The sequence below is a fragment of the Urocitellus parryii genome, chromosome 9, assembly GCF_045843805.1.
Source record: "Urocitellus parryii isolate mUroPar1 chromosome 9, mUroPar1.hap1, whole genome shotgun sequence".
NCBI lineage: Eukaryota > Metazoa > Chordata > Mammalia > Rodentia > Sciuridae > Urocitellus > Urocitellus parryii.
This window is the reverse complement of record NC_135539.1, coordinates 105,885,402-105,906,153: the sequence shown is the minus strand read 5'-3', so window position 1 is coordinate 105,906,153 and position 20,752 is coordinate 105,885,402. Positions and strand designations below refer to the sequence as shown.

Sequence of the window (20,752 nt, the reverse complement as noted above, 5' to 3'; positions counted from 1 at the left end):
TGCTACTCCCATGCCCCCATCTTCCCCTCCCACCACTCTGCCCTGTCTAGAGTTTGTCTAATCCTCCCATGCTCCCCCTCCTAATCTCTCTATGAATCAGCCTCTTTATATCAAACATTTGGTATTTGTTTTTTTGGGAACAAAGATGAAAAATTATGCTCTTTATGTGTAATATTAATTGTAATGCATTGTGCTGTCATATATAACAAATTAGAATTAAAAATAAATTTGAAAAAATGTTAAAAACCAAAAGAGCTGCAACACAACACCCTCCAACTTTACACCTGTTACCCTCAGGGCTAAGGATGGCAGACATCCCCTGCCTTGGTTGGTTGCTAACACTATAACAGTGTTTCTCCGCTACAGAGGCCTCAGGCTTACGCAGACCCCACCTACCAGCAGAAGTAGAGAAACTCAGGTTTCAGTAAGAACTAGAGAATACGGAAAACACGGTGAAAGGCCTAAGATAACCATTATAGTTAACATACAACTACTTATGCAGTTTGAACTACCTATAGCAAATGTAAAAGAATTTTAAAGTCCCAGAAGAATCTAAAATGCTTAAGACCTAAAGTGTTTTGAATTTTGGATTTTTCTAGATTTTGGAATGTTTGTATATAATATATCATATACATAATGAAATATGTTTGGGATAGGACCCAAATCTAAGCACAAAATTGATTTGTTTTATACACACCCTATACACATAAACCAGAGGTAATTTATGTGTGTGTGTGTGTTAGTGCACCTTATTTTAACTATAACCTGTCACATGAGGCCAGATGTGGAACTGCCCGCTTTTGGTCCTGTGGCAGTGCTCAAAACATTATAGAGCATTTTAGATTCAGTTTTTGGATTAGTAAGGCTCAACCATGATGCATTATTGCAGGAAAACTGTCTGGAAAGTATAAAACATTTTCTTACATATTCTTATTACTAGCTCTTATGTCTACAGATGTTGTACACAAAGTTCTAGAGCTTAGGTAGTAATTGAAATGAGTTGATATTGCCCCTTTAAATTCACATAGTTGTTATAACCATATAAAAGAGGCTTGCAGGAGTATCACTACTTTCCCTTTTCTTTCCCACAAAAATGTTTCAAAAGGCTGACTTGAAATCTAAACTTCTATATTTATAACTCTTTTTCATAGCGTGTTTACTATTTTAAAACATTGATCTTGACACATGTGTGATATTGTCTCCACAAACTCACCAGAATTTGACTCACCCAATAACCTTTACTTAGCCAAAAAATAAAGTAGTTAGTATATTTATTAACAAAATTTGCATCAGCCTATTTTATTTCATGTTATTGTTAAATAAATAAACTTCCAAAAGACAACATTAAAAAAAAGTGGGTATCATTTGAAAACTGACCAGGTCTTTGTACAGAAATACTTTACTTCTTTATAAATTGTTAAGAAACATCTTTTAAAATTGTAACTGTCAAACAATAACAGCCTAACTTTGTTGGCTTTATTCTGTTTACATAGTGGCTTGTAATTACTTAGATATCTGTTTTATTTCCCTTTTTACTGTTACACAATTTTTCATAAATTTATGTTAAAATGTAATTTTATATACATTTCAGCAACATAGATGATGAAGACAGTAATTATACAGACCTTCCCTGATATGTATTTTGTGTAACTGTTGTTTGTTAGAGAAAGGCACTAAGTTATAGAAAGCAGTAATGCATCTGTAGGCAGGAAGCTGGGTAATCCTCCTTTACCTTGGTTTCACTTTATGTGGTTCCAGGTTCCTGTGGTCAATTCTGGTTTGAAAATATTAAATGAAAAATTCTTGAAATTCATAATTCATAAGTTTTAAATTGCTCACCATTCTGAGTAGCATGATGATTTGTGGTGTCATCCTGGAACCTGTGAAACTTATAGGATTACAAATAATAAACTTGTAATCTGTTGATTAGTTTACATTATCTCAAAGAAAAAAATATAAATCAATATCATGACATCCAGAAAACAGTTGTTGGACTCTGGGTTCTTTCATAGATTTGCCACTTATGTTAAGATGTCCTGTATGACCTGTGAAAGAGTGAACAAAGGCCTTTTGGGGATTGGGAAACATTCATATTTACTAATATGGCAAGTAAAAATTTTTTGATTTATGTAGAGTTTTACTTCTCTATATTTCTTTACCTTTTTTTTAGGCCATTCTTCCTTAGTCTTGATTCTTTTTTTCTTTTTCCTTCAGTTTCTTCCATTAGCTATTTTAAATCTTTTTATCTTTTAGATGCCATTTGGCTTTAAAACATAAGGGAAATGTGGGGGATTATTGTTATTCTTTGGACTAGATTTATTATCATGAGTAGACTGGCTTAGCATTATAATTTTGAAAGGCGTCAGTCACAGTCTTTTGGGTACTCTTAAAATTGCAAAACAAAGAAAAGTTATGGAGCAGAAAGAAAATATTGAATCTAAAAGAAGGCTGTTTCTGTAGGCATTTAACACTGTGTATAATCTGATGCTAGTTTTCATTCAGTATTACTGATAATAGAAAAACCACTAAGTAACATCGAAAGCAATCAATTCAGGCAATGCTTGAGCATGAATATGATTGTGACTTTTGCTTTTACTCTCTTCTGGTGACTTTTTGAACTTCTAGTGGTCACATAACAATTGGTTTTGTTAAAACATTAATAGGGGACTCACTAACTGCAGAAAGCAGATTCCCTAACTGACCGGTTCATGTCATACACGGAAAAGCTGATGGCTTCAGTGTTGGAGTAGACACGTAGAACCATAAATTATTGTTTTTCCCAAGGTTGCCTTTTGTAGTTAAAACACTTAGCATAAAGCAGAAATGGTAGGCTATACCTGAAAAGAACAAAGCACCATTAAATATAATAAATCAGCACTTAAGGAAAAAAAAACTGTAGTTATCCAAGGCCATCTGAAACAGAAGTATTCTTGTATGTGACTAAAGTTGTTTAAAAAAAAAAAAAACCCACAAACAAAAACTCATTCCAGCAAATCAGGTTGATTTGGATGTTCTTTCTAATGGGATAAATCTCAGTGAAACCAGGCATGTTTTAACCAAGTCCAGCAGCATAAGGCCTATTGGAAAGTATCTATGGAGTAGGAATAAGAAATAAGAATATAAGATGTGATCAGCACAGTCTTATGTAGAGATTAATTTCTGTGCATGTGGTAAAAATTCTAGTGAAAAATACCCTTAAAATTCCCTTAAAATTTCCCATGAAATACAGATATAGACAACTGTCTTTCAAGAAGTCTAAATAAGCAAGTTCTTTCAGTATTCCTTTTCTTTTGTTGAATAAATAGTGAGATTGTTTGCTATATTCATAGCAAAATACATGTAGTAGTGACTAAGGGCAGAAGAGCAGAATTAAAACAATTTTTACTTTTGTAAAATCAGTTTTTATTAGTTTCATAATGAAAATGCCTCTTTTTTCTTTTGTGGGTAACAAGAAAAGACCTTTGTTTTCCAGATATAATATTTGGGTAACAAAGGTATTAGAGAGATCAGTCCCCCAAAAGACCTATCTTCACCTCACTGACACTGCTATGATGATTTTTTTTGTAGAATTACATCAGAATGTATATTCTCTTTTTAGTCCAATCATGCCAGCTTTAGATTGTGTTTTTCCATATTCCTTTTACATAGAGTTATGTATATTTTTTATAGCTCTGATTTTCCTATGTCCATGTTTATCATCTTAGGTATCTCTCTTCTCTAACTCTATTCTGTGTATTGTTCGATGGGTACCTTTCTCAAATTCTTATATTTATTTTCTCTCCATCTTTGTTGCCATACTCACCTATACTTGGGCTTTGTAGTTTTCTTGTTCTACTCAAATAGTAGAATAATCACATTCAAATTCAGTTACTTTATTTATATTGAAAGGTAACTTGGTTTGATGGCAAGTACCCTGAAAGTACCCTAAAAGAGCTGATTTAGGTTCGGGCTCTTCTTACTTTAACTGTGTAATTGAGAAAGAAATTTCACATACTTGAGTTTAATCTTCTTAATTATAAAAGAGAGAAAATTTATTTCTTGTAAATAGGATATGATACCATGAAGGGGTACCAAATAGTGATGTGTTCTTGGAAAAATCAGAATTTCCATATCTATTATCTATAGACCATATCTTCTATAAAACAACTTTTAGTGAATGAAGTCAGAGTTGGTGTCCAGAGAAATGCAAAATAGGTTGTCCAGTGTTTCTAGATATTTTGGTAATAACTTTGGAATTTCTTCTCCTATTTACTCAGCTATACTCTTTTGTTTCACAGATCACATTCTGTAGTCATCCTATATTCATCTTCCCAGTAGGTTTATCACATAAGTGCACATAAGAAAACTTTTATGGTACACCAAATTTTTTTGACAGAGAGATTATTATTGAGTTAGCCAGGGTTCTCTAGAGGAACAGAACTTATACATAAGAGGCAATTTAATTGTTGGCTTATACTGCCTTAGGCTAGATAATCCCATAATGGCTACCTGCAGACTGGAGAGCTGGGAAAACTGGTAGCTGCTCAGTTCAAGAAACTGGAAGTATCAGAATAAGGGGACCAATGATGCAGCCTCAGTGCAAGACTGAAGTCCTGGAAGCTCCCTGGAGAGTCACTGGATCTAGTATGTCTTAAAAGGCTGAACAATCTGCAGTCTGATGTCTGAAGATGATGGCAGAAGCAAAAATTACAGATGTTTAAGAAGAATTGAGTTTGCATGCACCAGCAAATCCCATCACCACTTGTGCTCTTTGTTCCATCTGGGCCCCCAGCCTATTGGGTGGTGCTACCCACATGTAGGGCAGGTCTCCCCGCTAAACACAGCCCCAGTTTGCTGACCCATATGCTAATCATCTCTGGAAAACACTATTACAGATGCACCCAGAAGATGTTTTGCCAATTTTCTAGGTGGTCTCTCAATTCAGCAAGTTGACAACCAAGATTAACCACCACAGTTATTGAATAATGGAAGCAATTTTTTTTCTTTTGAATGCCAAAACCCAGTGGAAATTTGTGCTCTATGTGAATGATTAGCAGAAATGTAGAGAAACTCATTGAAGGTATTAATTTGTCTTTAGGTAGAATATAAATCATGTATTCCCTTTGAAAAGTATTCTGTGTGGCTATGTTATTGAAGAAATAATAGCTACATGACCTAATATGGGATTGAAAGTTGAATTTAGATACGATTTCCTTGAATAATAGTCATTAAGAACTGTCAATGTGCACACATGTAAGCCCATGTGTGTTTGAAAGGGAAGAGCAAACTACAGAAAACCAAGGAAGTTAGAGTGAATTAAACATTTTTAATCAATTAAAATCTGTTTAAAATCACACTTATCAATAATTTTATCAGTAAGAGTTATTCTGGAAATCTACTCAGAAAACCTCTTTGAGTCTTCATCAGCAGATATCTGCAAGAGGTGATTTTCTTTCTTGGCTGCCACTATTTATCAGCAGTAGATGTGACCTCTTTGTAAGGGCTGATAAGGAAGAAATCATAGTATCTATATAAAAGGCTGCATTGAAAAAACCTTCCAGTATTTCCGTTACTTGGCCATAAGTTTCCATGGAAGTGGGCTCACCATCATCAGCAGGAGTCCATTTCAGCTGCTGGCTTCTGGTTCTTGTTTCTTTGTTACCATGGATATTATCTAGAAAGTGGCAGAAGAGTCAGAAGTTTAAAAAACAGCATTTGATTACAAAATATGATTAAAACCATATTCTGTTTCTTATCATTTTAAAATTTCAAGTTATTTTGTGAGATGAGTTTATTAATTTGAATAGAGCCAAATTTTGAGGCTGTGGACACGCTGAATTAAAAAAACGAAAGTGTCACAGTTTCTATTGGAATTGAGCCTAAGGGGAGCCCCAGATTTCAAATTAGGGTTTATTAGGGCTTAAAATGTGTAACCTGAAATGTGAAGAGCTAAGGATACTGGCAATAACAGAGTCCAAAACAATAAACCATAAAAAAGGACTAGCAGCGTGTAGAAATAATGACTAGCTGTTATTTATGAGGGACGTTGTATCTTCAAAGTGTGTCACATTTATTTAGGTTGATGTCCATGGTTTGTACCCATGTTTTCAACTTGAGTGGGAAACCTTGGGCGTAGGAAGTAAGGACATTTTAAGGACAGAAGCATACTGACATTTTAATTGCTGTTTGAGGAGTTGGAAAGTTAACAAATATAGATTGTTCCACATTTAAAAAAGAAATAGAGGTCCCTCTCTCTGGCAAGACCAGTTGTATTTATGAATTACTCATGAAGGAGAGAAGAGGTAGAATGATAATGTAAAAGATATAAAAGGAAAGTTATTTAGCAAAATTGCAATCTCAACTTCATTACAGTTTTTCTTTGAGGTCTGTATTCCATGAGAATTCTTTGGTTAGCATGTGCCAGCATCCCCATTTGGACTACTTTATGCAAAGAAAGACAGGAATATAGATTCACCTGGAATCAGGGACCCTAGTCACACTAGGGTTTCTTTTTGATTTTTGGTTTTCCATATCATCTTTTCTCTGTATCAAGTTCTTCCTTTCAGATCTTTTACTTTGGCAGGAATTGTGGCTGCTGGTGCTTCCCAGTCCTTTTACCTATAGCTTCAAAAACAGAGAAGGTCCAGTTTGTATTGGGCCATTTTTTTCTTCCCCAGCTGTGGCCAGTTGAGTAAGGCTCTATGCAGCTTGGTACAGGGAAGCCCACCCCGATCTAAGTAGACAGAGCTTTGTAGCTAGAGGAACTGAGATCTGACATAGAACAGTTTTCCTTCAAACCACTTGGAGATAGGGAAAGACTGGGAAAGTCTGAAGAGAGAAAGGGGCATTTCCTAGAAAAGCAGAAGATACCATTCCAGGCAGAAATAAATAGAGGTTTTCCACTCGTGGTGGTCTAAGGAAAAAATATTTGCTTTACTATAATCCATTTATCTTCAATTTAGTAATTCAGGAAATACCATTTTGTAGGATTTAGTTTTGAGGAAAAAGCCAGCATTTAAAAACTTTACAATTAGTGCTTCCTATATGACTGGCTCAGTTGTAATTCCATGTATATATGTTTTCTCTTTCACTTTCCATGATCATTAGAAGTATATACTTCCATTTTAGGGCATGAGGAAGGGGGTCAGAGAGTTGAGATGACTTGCCATATGACCCATGAGAGGCAGAACCAGAATTTAGATAACTCATCAGAGTTTCTAGAATGTAATGTAAGGCATTTTCCTCTACAGGGTACTTTCTTTTTGGTTAACTTCATTAAGAAGATGCATAGGATGAATTATGATAATAGTACCATCTGTTAAGTGCTTTGATCAAAATGAGTCATGAATCACTTAGAATACTACAGAATAATATTTATGAAAGGAACCCTTAAAGATCGTATGATACACTGGTTTTCAAACTTTTTGACTTTCAGCCATGGGATCCATGTTAGTAAATTTTATATCATCATAACAATCAACTTGTAAAGAGAAAATATTTGTTTCAGTTTTGAAGGTTTTAGCTTTGATTGAATGGCCTCATTATTTTGGGCCTGTGGTGAGGCAACTTATCGAGGTGGGAGAATGTGGCAGTGCAGAACTGCTCATCTCATGGCCAGGAAGCAAAAGAGATGAAAGAGCAACAGATCAAGGGTCCCGCACTCACCGTGGGAGCACACCTTCAATGAGTTGTAGACCCCTGACTAAACTCTACCTCTTATAGATCCCACCACTTCTTCCTAGTAGCACTATGCTAGTGACCATGTTTAACAAAACAGGACCTTTGCGGGGAGAGTTAAGGTCCAAACTACAGCAGAATCCCTTCTTCAAATGAAATGCTATATCTTAGTCAATCATGAAATGGGTAAAATCATCCCATTCTGGAGAGAGCCCAGCACTTCAAAGTTTTAACCACTTCTTTTGAAGTCTTGAGAGTTCTTTGGAGGTTATTTTGAATACCCTTTATTTAGGGAAGCTGAGACCCAAATAGGGTCAATGATGTACTCAGTTTCACATAATTTTATATTATAGGAATTTCAGTCACATTCCTGTTTTCAGTTATAAAGATGCACGAAAATTTTTTACTGGTTGAAAAAACCATGAAGCTTACAAATTGATTAGTTAGAATTTAGAAATGCTCTCAATGATTTTATTTTCCAGTTTTGTGGTACTTTTATGTAGCTCATGGCATAGCAATTCTATGTCACACTCTTATTAAATATCCATTTCTTTTGGTCTTATTTTTGAGTTGAGCTATATATTGTCTGGATTTGGATTAGGGCTAGTCTTGGCTACATTTTTTTTATATGTTTGACTTCTAAAATACATTAAGTTCTCAATTCGTTCTTAAATAGGAGGGTGTCAAATTTTGCATACATGAAACTCATGGGGGTAATACTTAAATCTTATTGAAATGAATGACTTTCATGTGTTTTTGAATTTTGAGTATCTCTTCTTCACAGTTAGAAATGTAAACAGGCTTGGATGAAATGTAAAATGAATTGGGTGGAAAGAAGTTAATTTTCACATTGGGATGAAAAAAGTTTATTTTTCACAAGACCAGACTTTTGATGTCTCCCTTAGGAGAGTCAAGCCCTACTCGCCGAGAAGCTGTGAAGAGAAGAACAGCGGAGTATCTCATGAGGGCAGAAAGTATCTCCAGTCTTTATGGGAAGCCGCAGCTGGATGATGCATCTCAGGTATATCTTATGTTTTATTTTGCATTTTCTTTAACTATTATTTTTTGATGTCTTTTCTTTCAGCTTCATTTTTTAAAAAATATTTTTTAGTTGTCAATCTTATTTATTTATTTGTGGTGCTGAGGATCGAACCCAATGTCTCATATGTGCTAGTAAGTGCTCTACCATTGAACCACAACCCTAGCCCCTCAGCTTTATTTTTAATTAGAATATTTGAGAACTTTGGTTTCTGGAATTTTATTAATAATTTTCTTAAGTTAATGTTGAAAGGAAAAGCATTATAGCAAATCACCAAAAGTAGAACCAAACAGGACTTGTTTTCTCCTTTTCTCAGCCCTTCCTTAGTCCTTAATGGTACCCTAAATCTCCCCAGCTGTAAAATGACAGCAATTTATACTATATTTAAACTTCTTAAAGTTTAATTATGATTTTTGTACAGTTCCTGTACAATTTTATTGATTCATGGTAAAACTGTTACTTTATTCACAAGTCCTATGAGAATCTGCAATAGTTCACAGATATAATCATTCTAGAAGCAATATTTAGATTATTTGGGACTACTAGTAGTCTTGTCTGTAAGGCAGATAAATGCTTAAAACATTAGAAATGTGGTTTATTATTGATTTTTATCTCTTATCTACCTGGACTTGAAAAATTTCTGGAAGAAACTTTTCTGTATGTTTTTTCTTTATATCAAACTAAATTTTTCTAATGCAAATTAAGGATTATATTTTCTGGTGGGATGCTGTAGTGAACATTTATAATCGTAGCAGCTAGGGAGATTGAGCCAGAAGCATCATAAATTTGATTCAGTCTGTGTAACTTCGTGATAGCCTGTCTCAAAAAAAGTAAGAAAGGGGCTGGGAATGTTGTTCAGTGGTGGAGCACCTCTGGGTTCAATTCCTAATATCATCCAAAAAAAAAAAAAAAAAAAGAACGAAAGAAAGAAAATTCTGGAGAAGAGAAAAGTGTTTAGTTTATTATAATATTTTAATCGATCCAAGAGGCAGGTAACCTTGTTCATGTACAGTTCTACCACTTGAGTCAATGCAAGATGGCGTCAATTTCTGTATCTGAATAATGAGGGTAGTAATTATTCCTTGCTGGGTTGTTATTAGGATTAAATGAAGTTTAAAAAAAATACTTCTGTACATGGATGTACCTCCCCAACCCACCCACCTACAACTTAGATAAGCTTTGTGCCTACCTAGCATAAAGACCAGATATAATCCAGATTAGCCTAATAAATTTTAGCCCCATTCTTAATATCTGCTTCATACACTACTTTTGTATACTGTTTTCCACACACTTTAGCTTTATATAGTTTTTAAAAATTATGAAATGTCTCAAAAACATTTTTCTTTGGTGGTGCTGGGGATAGAAAAATGTCTATTTTTTTAGTTTAAGAATAGCCCAATATTTAACCTTGATTCATTTGACCATTGTTGTTTTTTGTTGCTGATTTTTTGAGCCATTTTTATTTCCTGTATGATTTTTTTAAAGTGCCATTATCACTATAGTTGGAAAAAGTACAGTTTCTAAAATTGTACTTATTAGTGTAAGATATTATATTGAGAATTTTTTATGGTGTTTGACTATTCATTATAAAACAAAAAGATTACATCTAAGCTAAAGTAATATATTTGTTACCCTAACATAATATTTGCATATTAAATATTGTTATCTATTTTGCTGATTCATTTTCAGCTTTTGAACTATTGTGACTCTTCTATGTTCTACTTGTTAATTTTTTCATGTTCTCTATTGTAGTCTTAATTATATTATTCATTTTATATCCTTTAACTTTTCACTATTGAATTTTATTTTTTAAATTAAATATTCATTGATACATTAATTGAATTTAATTCCCTTTTTTCCATGGGGTTGGTGGCCCTCCTTGTTTGCAGTCCTGCTATATACATTCTTGAATTTATTTTGTAGGGCATTGATAAAAACATTAAATAACATGAGTCTATAAACTTATTTGTTATACTAACCCCATCTTGTATATAAATATTCTTAAACATTGTACAAACTCCCTTAACATTAACTGTGAATTTTCTACGTATACTTATTCATTCAATATCTTTGCCTATGCATCCTTGTTAGAGTTTCCCATTGTCACTTCTATGGAGCAAGATAAATATATTTATTTCCTGGGCAAATAAATATATAAAGTCTTCTTACAGTTTTGACTTAGAGAACAGGACCATCAAGTATATTAGTCAGAATTTCCCGTAAGGGGGCAGGCATTGTGGCTTAGTTGTAGAATGCATGTGTGAGACCCTGAGTTCAATTTTCAGCACTACATATAAATAAATAAAATAAAGGTCCATTGACAACTAAAAAAAAATAAAATAAAATAAAAAAGTTTTTCTGTAAGCATAATAACTTCTAAGGAAATAAAGTTAAGGAGATCTAATATAGGATAGCTGATTATACGAGGTTGTATATTAATTCATTAAGCACCTGTTAGACTTTCTGTGCACATCAATCTAGATATACTTTGGAACTATACATAGTGTTTGCTCTTGCAAACCTTATAGCATAATTGAAGACATAAATATGTCTAGTTGAAACAAAAGTTAGAGAGATGGCAAGAGCCATGTAGAATCATGGGAAATTGTTTCAGAAAAGATAAAAGGGGGCACCTACTCAATGTGATCTGGTGTGTAGGATTTTTTTTTTTTTTAAATTTCTTAGGCAAGGATGCTACTGGAGAGTAAGTGTGTATTTTTTCTTTTATGGTAAGCTTTTGCTTTTATTCTCTCTTTTATATATTATTCTGTTAAGCCTGGCCCTATTGGTCAGAAACATGCTTGATTATTTTCTTATCTGTGATTTAAGTTATGTGAATTCCAGAGGTTCATGATTAGCTTGGTGAATTCATGATTTCTTCTTCTTTTACTTTTCTTTTTTAGTTGTAGATGGACACAATACCTTTATTTTGTTTTTTATGTGGTGCTGAGGATCTAACTCAGGGCCTCACACATGCAAGGCAAGCGCTCTACCACTGAGCCACACCCTGGTTCCTGATTTCTTCTTCATTAACCATCTTTGGATCTGAATTTCAGCCAGTACAATGAGAGGATTGATGTAAATGATTTAACCTGCTCATAATTTATCTGTTGATATAATTTCTCTGTTGAATCAATAGGCAAACATTTCTTTCTAGCCTGGTGGATTAGGAAAATAAAAGAATCCTTTTTGGCATTTATAATTTTTGTTAATTACAATTTTCCCCTTTGGTGTAGTCTAAATAATGACCCCCCTCTGCCCAAGTTTTCTGTGATGGCTTAAGCTTTTGCTTTTTTGAACTTCAGAGACACTTGTGTGGTAAATATTAAAGTTCTAAAATTCTGTGCTAATATCCTTCTCAAAGGACAGAAAGGAAATAGAAGCACTGTTTTACCTTTTTCTTTGCTTCATTACTTTGTTACTGATAGACTTCAAGAAAATTTAAGGAGTAGGTTTCAGATAAAAAGGAAATGAGCTTTGTTTGAAGTTAAGGTGAAATCCTAACTGAAGGAGACAGATTTTTTTCACTTTCTTTTTTAAAAATTGTAAATGACTTCGAATGAGTTAAGAATTAATATTGAAAGGGGATTTCCTTTGAAAAGGTTCAAAATAGAATTTTTGCTATTTTTAGTTGTAGGAATTCTATACTCAAGATCAATGAAGTTTAGAAAAAGACAGTAAATGATTTAAATTTAGGACATAAAGATTGTGTAGCTTCTAAAGTGCACATACATTTTTATCATGCAGTTACAAAATGTGAATGAACCTTAATACATAGGATATATGACTTTCCTTTTTTATATTTATTTATTTATTTTTAGTTATAGCTGGACACAATACCTTTATTCATTCGTTTGTTTGTTTGTTTATTTATTTATTTACTTACTTATTTAATGTGGTTCTAAGGATGGAACTCAGGGCCTTGTTTGTGCTAGGCCAGTGTTCTACTGCTGAGCCACAACCTCAGCCACATGACTTTCTTAATATTTTGTAGATTTTGAACACAGCTGCTATCATAATATCTCAAAGGTATTTTTCCATTTCAGTTATTGTTTCATCCTCAGTGAGACACTGGCTAAGCAGAATGGCAGTTGGGATGTAAATCAGTAATAGAGCTGCAGTTAAGGGTCAGGCGTGGAATGTGGTCCAAGTCAGGCTTGGGAGGTTGGATATTAGGTTTAGTAGGCTGCCCAAGAAAGTCTTTGCAAACCCCAAAATCTATGGAAGAATCCAAGTTCAGGAATTCTGGTGTATTTAGTTCCCAGGGCTTAGAATTTGGTTCCTGATACTTTTTTTTTTTTTTTTTTGATAGTGCTTTCCTTTTGCTCTTACTTATTTTTGTACTCCTCTCCCACAATAATGGCTATTCCCTCTGATTATTTGCGGAGGAGTACTTAGCCCTATTTCAAATGGGGTTGGTGAGCCAGAAGCATCAACATCACTGGGAAACTTCTGGGAAATGCAGAATTTCAATTTCCCACCCCAGACCTACTGAATCAGAATCTTCATTTGAATTCAGTCCTTTACACATTAAAGTTTGGGAAGGTATTGCACCAAGGAAGAGGTAGGAGTAGAGCAGTGCTTACTGATGATAAGGAATGACAAGTGAAAAAGGTTAGAGAATGTACAACTGGAATACTAAGTAGGTTTAATTAGTGTGGGGACTGCAGTCCACAGGTAGAGGCTGTAAAGAGCACTGTAGTGAGAAGAGTTGTGAGACAGAGCCTGGATTGACTGGGTCTTGGCCCCGGGCTTGGCCAGTTGAGTGGTGTATCTTAGCATCTCTGGTTTTGAAGGTTGTTGGATCATTGTCCCTTCTTGTCTCTCTCCTTTTTGTGCCCATCTTTAGTCCTGGTGTAGATGGATGCAGCCAAGCTTTCTTCTCTGGACATCATCTGCTATAGTGGCTAATAAATATAAGTGAAAATTTTTACCTTTGTCATCAAGGAAATCAGCCACGTTGCCTAGAATTTCACTATCTCCTTTTTAAAAAAGGAGCTGAAGTTACCCCTAATGATGATCTTTTAATCCCCTCTTATCTATTGCCTAGTTTTATCATTTTAGATGGTTTTACTTTGCTACTTCTCAGTTTTCTCATCTGGGGGAAAAAAAAAAAGAAACTGAGAATGTTTAACTTGATCTCTAAAGTCTCTTTCTGTTCTTAAAATTCTGTGGATTTGTTTCCTTTTGCCATAGATCTGTGGGATTTTACCCAATTTAAATGTTACATATAAGAAATATGAGATTTTTTTATTGATGATTTTATTTCATGGTGTTCTCTGTTCATTTCTCTGATGTAACTTTTATAGAGGTTTAAAGTAGAAAGAGAGATTTAATGATCACTTCTTTGCCTTTGGTCTTTTTCTGTTATATTCTCATCTTTGCAAAAGTAACCTCCTAAATCACTGTTTTCATTGGGTTGTTTCTCATACAAAGACTTATCTAGACTCTGGAAAATATGGTCTAGACTCTTCTTGGCATTCAAGACTTGTAAAAATTGACCCTAAGTATGGAATTTTTTTTTTCTGTTCTCTAGTTTGAGCAGATTTTTCCTCCCCTAACAGGCCAGTGGCCTTTCAATTTTATATATACTGTTCGTTTCCTAACTTAATTTCCACACAGCACTTAAAAATATCTTTAGTCTGACTTCTTTCTGAGAACACAGGTTATTATCTACTAACTAATGATTTATCTTTGTGGTCCTGTGTTTTAGGAGAATGTTTTATTTACTTTTAATGTTTTTGTCTTATCTTGTTAAATAAATTATGAACTTCTTGAGTTAGGGGCCATTCATGTTTTTTGGTGATTTATATCCTTTGTAGTTATGTTGCACATAGTGGGTGTAGAGTAATTATTTGTTGAAAGATGTAGTTGAGATTTTTGTAGTCTGCTTTCTTTGCTATTGATATTGCTGAAAGTAAACCAAGTACTTCTATGGAAACTGGAAAATCCAATAATATCAGTGAATAAGAAAGTATACATAGAAGATAGGGTTTTTTTTTTTTTTTTTTTTTTTTGGTACTGGGGATTGAACTCAGGGTATTTTATCACTCAGTTACATCCCCAGTTCTTTTATTTTTTATTTGCAGACAGGGTCTCTTGCTAACTTGCTGAGGGTCTTGCTAATTGCCGAGTCTGGCCATGAAGGCATTTGGCTATATTTTCAGACAATAAATGGATGGACTATCTTTTAAAGAATTCTTTTTTCCCCATAACTTTTCCCTTTTACTCATTTTGCCAGAATTATAAGCAGTACTTACTCTTTTTTGTTAATGTAGCAGAGGAAGTTGTATTTTTGTGTAGTAGAAAGACTGTAAGCAATAGAGTAAGGGTTTGAGTTTCTAGGATCTTCCACTATCTCTTTCTGACCATGAACAAACATTATACCATTCCCTTTTTTTAATCTATAAAGTGGGGATTATGATACTAACTTCCGGAAAGTACCATATTCAGGGTGGGAGGAGGGATAAAGATGAAATAATAGAATATAGTTAAATTAGAAGAGACAATTTCTGCTATATGTCTGTATACATATACAACATTAAAATATCTTGGTCAGCATTTTTATGTTCTTAAAAAATTCCCCGTAGATTTTTAGCTTTTAGAGAGAGTTTTGTTTTTAAATGACATTTAGCTCAATACCTTATCAAATAAATATTTTTGAAACATATCTAAGAAGTCTAAATTAAATCAGTTTAAAGATTATTATTATCCACTCCAGTTGCCACTATCATCAGCTTTCTCAAGTGTATTTAAAAAATAAGAAGTCTCTATTTTTTTCCCTAAACGTTACCATGTCAGATACCCTGAAATTAGCATGTAATTGCTAAGCCAAACAACAAAATAAAAACAAACACATTGAAAGCAACTAGAATTGCTGCTTTCAGAAAATGTCACAGGTGGTAGTTTTCCCAGTTGTAAATGACAGTTTATCCGGCTGTCTTCTTCCCTAGCTTCTTTCCTCTTTTCCTCCTCCTAATTTGTGCTGTTCCTTACTCATTTCAACTAACCAAGAACTAGCAGTGTGCTAGGCACTGTGAAAATGAAGATGCAGATGACATTTCCTGTTCACAGGGAGCTCTCTGTAGTTATGTAGACAGCAGCTTGAAGTATTCAAGATGGTATCAGCAATTCATTAATCATGATGCGCATGAATCAGGGGATTTTATCTTCTGCTCACTCACTGGTCAAAACATCTCCTCTGTATTCTAATAGATTTTTGGTAATAATCAGGTTCACTCTAAGGACACTCACTCTAAGTGTCTCCTGTCATCCTTTGCAGCATCACCATTTTAATGTAAGGATGAATATAGCAAGCAGTACTTTGTGGTTGTAAACTCTAAACGGAGGTTTGCTTAGAGTTTTTCTAACCTGAATGGCTTGTTTTACTCACAGAGAAAAACTGAAAATAATAGGTGAAAATTAGGGTTAGGGTTATTGTGTGCTGTACTGAAGTATCCCCTTTCTGTATTAACTGATCTTTTTTTTATAGCTAACAGGCTGTTTTCCACATCACAGATACTAAAATATTTAAGAAATTTTTCTTTCTCCTGTCAATCATCATTTAACCTCAGATCTAATAATTATTGCTTATATGATAGATATTCTTAATGTTTCATCATTGTTGGTAATTTTTCTGGTTGAACTTGAATCTGCCAGTTCCTCTTACAACATATGATATATATTTATCAAGTACTATTAAAGGAGTATATTTTCATGCTGGGAAAGAATGCTTGTATTCCTCCTTTTCCAAGTTTATTTGTTAATTTGTTGCTTTTTAGTTCTACTCTTCTAAATTATTGTTGATCAACCTGGATCAACCTGTGGTAAATATAAGGTTGCAATTGATTGTTAACCCAGTTCTCCGGTTGTTAAAAAGGTTTATGATAACTATATAGTCTTTTTTTGTTTTTACTATGCAGTCTTAAATTGAGTTACTGCTCTAGAAACTATATCAGCTCATTAATTTTCTTTTTAAAATTTTGTTTTCAGTGTTATGACTTATTTACTTGCAACTTTTTTCTTCCTTTTTCTTTTTGATTTTCTTTATTTTTTATTTTTTTATTTTACATTACAGACAAACAGAAACTTCCTCCTTTTATCTTTCCCTTCTGATTTATGATAAATTTAGTTTCCTTTGGCCTGGCATTTGCTTCAGCAGGCAGTCTTCCTTCAAGTACCTCCCTGATTGATGTATAATCTTTGATATCTTCCATTAGCCTCCAGGATCACTAAGTTCAAGGCCCCCTTGGAACCTAAGGAGCCCTGCCGAGGAGCTGAAGGCCTTCAGAGTCCTTGGGGTGATTGACAAGGTAATTCTTCAGTGTCTCTTCAAGAGTTCAGTCATAAATCGACTGCATGCTGACATTCTGTCTTTGAAGCTTTGGATCTTAAGGATATGAAACAAAAGGAGAAAATGACTCAAATGCATCTGCACTTTAAAATAACAAAAGCAGAAGAGAAAAAGCTTTTATCTAAGCAATTCATGTAAGGTCATGCAAAATATATTTGAGCAAAAGGAGAAGGTGCATATTTGTTGCATTCACTTGAGTAAGGGTTTTTATTTTCTCAAACTATTATAGCAGGAAGATGTACTTTGTGTTAGTTAAACTTGCAAGTCAGTAGTTTTTCAACATGAATCAGTATACTCTTTCAAATGGACAAAAAGGAAAGTGACATTCCTGAATAACCATCATTTATTGAGCACCTACTATGCGTCAGACCATATGCATTTTTACATAAGATGATATACTTAATCCTTCTTAAAATCCTATTATTTGTGTTTTGGTGGAAATAGACATTAGAACATAATAAGTAACTTGCTCGGAGGTTACATAGCTAATTTAGGGGAATGCTAGGATCCTAACCTCTATATTCTGTTGATTTCCAAAACTGCTTTCCCAGTATACTAAATCCCTTATACACACCCACATGTGCAGCTACACATTCACATACATTTTTATATTTAGAATAAAAATACTGAACTAACACATGCAAGTTTTGTGACAACACATATGTCAAGTATTAATAATGGGTCTGTCAAATAGTTTTTAAGTATAATTTAAAGACTATAGACAATAAGCAGTCTTTAAAATATATTTGACCATCAAAGTAAAAGAAAATGCCTTATTTAACATTAAGGTATAAATTAATCTAGATCTTTTTCACTGCTGAGCATCTTTTCTGAAGTATCTTTTTGTTCATTTATAACTTAATGTTCAAGTACTTCTGTGTTCTAAAGTGTACATGTGATGCCATGTTAAAGTTGAATGATATACATACAATATATCTTAAGCACCTTAGATAATAATTAATAGTTTTATAATTCCAAAGGAAACATTAAGTCAGATATTTAATAAAACTGAGTGTTTTATTCTTATAAGGATCATTTTACTCAAAGAAGTTTATATGCCTAAAGTTTGAATTTAGAGAATTCTAAGTAGCAGGACTTTTCCTTTCCTTTCTTTTTTGTTTAAGTGTCTGAAATATTCCTTTAACTGTGTTTTCTCTAGCCTTTTTAGTGCGGAGGATATTCTGTTTGAGAGTAGATAGAAAAAATAGTAATTGACTAGTTGCTAGGTTCTTGGATGTCTGTGCAGACCAGTCTACTTTCTTGCTGTGCAGTGTCTTCCCCCTCAATTGGATTTGTTCCTTTTGACACAGTGACCTTTCATTGCTTTGCTGAAAGCTTCAAGTCCTCCTGAAGTTCTGCTAACAGCAATGAGTCTCACAGGTTTGCCCAAGGACTCGACAGTGGAGGAATTCCTAAATTCTATGCAGTAGCATAATTTGTTACTATCTTTACCTTGTTCACCTGGGCATTGTTTTTTTTGGCAGGTGACATTTTCTAAGGGGAGATAAGGAAATTTGTGTCTTTGCAAATAATCTTAAAATTTACAACACAGTGTTTACTTATAAAAATATGAGTAGATAGATTTTTTTTTTTAAATTGAGTTATTACTCAAGGTAAATTTCTCCCTATTATACTGAGGAATATGTTAGATTGTGGTTTTAGAAACTTGAAGTTTATAAGAGAAGTGTTGAATAAATTTAGAAGTCTAGAAAATGCACAGGATACATAAATCTAGCTCCCACAGAGCATAATTTCTCTCATTCTGTTTCATATAGTACTTGCTTTTTATGAGTTATTTTGACTTAGGAAAGTACAGTTTTCCATTGAACTCTATTAGGAATAGGATTTTACAGACTTTCATCAAGAAAGTAAATAAGCAGACTTATTCATTAATATCTAGACTATAAGTTCCATTAGAAAAAGATTGTGTTTTCCTGTTCTCTTCTATATCCTCAGTACCTGGAATCATACATGGCACATAATGGGCACTCCATAAATATCTGTTGAATGAGTGCATCAAAATTGAAACAATTTAAAATATATGTAGAGTGACACCTACTGGTATAATGTGAGAATGCTACCTAGTACCAGTCTACAAACTGACTGCTCAGTAGGTGTCTTACCCAGGGGGACAGAGTTCCATAGCTGCATGTTGGTTTAGTATTCAAAGAGAAGTCGGTGGTTTTCTGTTCCATAATTAGGGTCATAAAACACCTCATTAACATAGTTATAACAAGGAAGTTAAGCATTGTGGGTCTTGGAATGTAAATAAGCTCCTGTGCATTCAGTTGTAAGAATGATTGGGCTAGTGAAAGCCTTCAAATCATATCACAGGAACAACAGCTGAAGAACCAGAGGAGATTTAACCAGATAAAAACATGTATGATATTTAAAAATTTGAAGGCTTTCCTGGAGAGGGGAACTCCGTCATGCTTTGTTTAAGCTTTGAGAGGGTGAAAGGGAATATTAATTGTGTGGGAGCAACAGGTGCAAGCGAGGAGTGTCTCAGGCCAACAGGGGAGAAGCTTGCTTGTTAAAATCTTCCACAAGACGAGAGTCAAGGAGTTACGAGCACCAGAAAAACAAATTTGGCTCATGATTAGAAATACCTTTCAAGAATTAGTATCTTGACTGAAGGCAGACTGGATTCCTTTAGGTTTTATGGGGTTCCTTTCACTAGATTCAAGTAAGGACCAAAGAATCTGGTGGGGATGTTGTAGAGGATATTTAAGCATTGGATGGATTTTTACCCTAAATAACTTTTAAAGATTTTCTTTAGCCCTTAGATTCATTTATAAATGCTCTTCATTGTAACAATACCCAGGGAAAATAGAAGGACTATGGTAGGATGAAGAAGAGGGATTACTTTTATTTTCGTGTAAGTTTTGGCATGTTTAGATGTAGTCCTTTGTTGGGTGTGTGTGAAACGGGGTGGGGGAGGGAGTGAGCATGTGAGCACATGCATTCAAACATGTGAGGAAAGAGGTGAATATATGGGACGTGTGTATGTTTGTATCGTATAAGAATTGTGTGAATATAGATAATTTGCACTTGAGTTAAAAGTCTGGTTTGGTAATTTGACTGGTAGTATAATGCTCAAAAGCTGAGAGTGTTTCTGACAAAGTTCGTTATTATATAACCTGTCTATAAAAAAGATAAAGGAGCCCATAGTCCAGTTAACAGTAATGTATCAGTGTCACTCTCCTGGTTTTTATATTGTATTATAGCTATAGAAGATGTCCCCATTGGGAAAAGCTGGGCAAGGGGTAAATGGGACTCTTTGTCCTATTGTTGCAATTTCCTGTAAGTTAAAAGATGTTTAAAAAAAAAAAAAACAAAGGCTAAGGGAAACTCTTGACTTGAACATCAGGGTAGTAGTACCAAGATTTGTCCCCTTATGGCTTGTTAATGCTTCTGGTTTAGGGGTTGCCAGAGTATGAGTGTGTGTATAGTGTTCACATGGAAGACCATGAAGAGTGTGTGACTGGATTGTCCAAATTCATTGCTACTCTGCGAAAACAATTTAAACAGGATGCTTTGCAAATCATTTTAAAAAGAGATGTCACTTTGTAAACTCATCAGTATTTATTAGGTGAAGTGCCTTGGCATTTTGTAATCAGAATGGCTTTTCAACTTCATCTGTTAGGCAGAATTTTTAGATTGATGTGCCACTGGAAAATATGATTGAGAAATCATAAAATATG

At 34.0% G+C, this 20,752-nt stretch overlaps 1 protein-coding gene across 4 annotated transcripts in view; it reads left to right on the top strand.

The window, feature by feature from the left end:
- Rps6kc1 (ribosomal protein S6 kinase C1) overlaps nt 1–20,752 on the top strand; it is a 202,428-nt gene that overhangs the window by 96,423 nt on the left and 85,253 nt on the right. For 3 of the 4 annotated variants that reach the window (XM_026387436.2, XM_026387433.2, XM_026387440.2), the window contains 2 exons: nt 8,562–8,677; nt 16,915–17,007. In XM_026387436.2, the coding sequence (XP_026243221.2) occupies nt 8,562–8,677; nt 16,915–17,007 (209 nt within the window). The remainder of the gene's footprint in view (nt 1–8,561; nt 8,678–16,914; nt 17,008–20,752) is intronic. The other variant, XM_026387435.2, reaches the window with a different exon arrangement.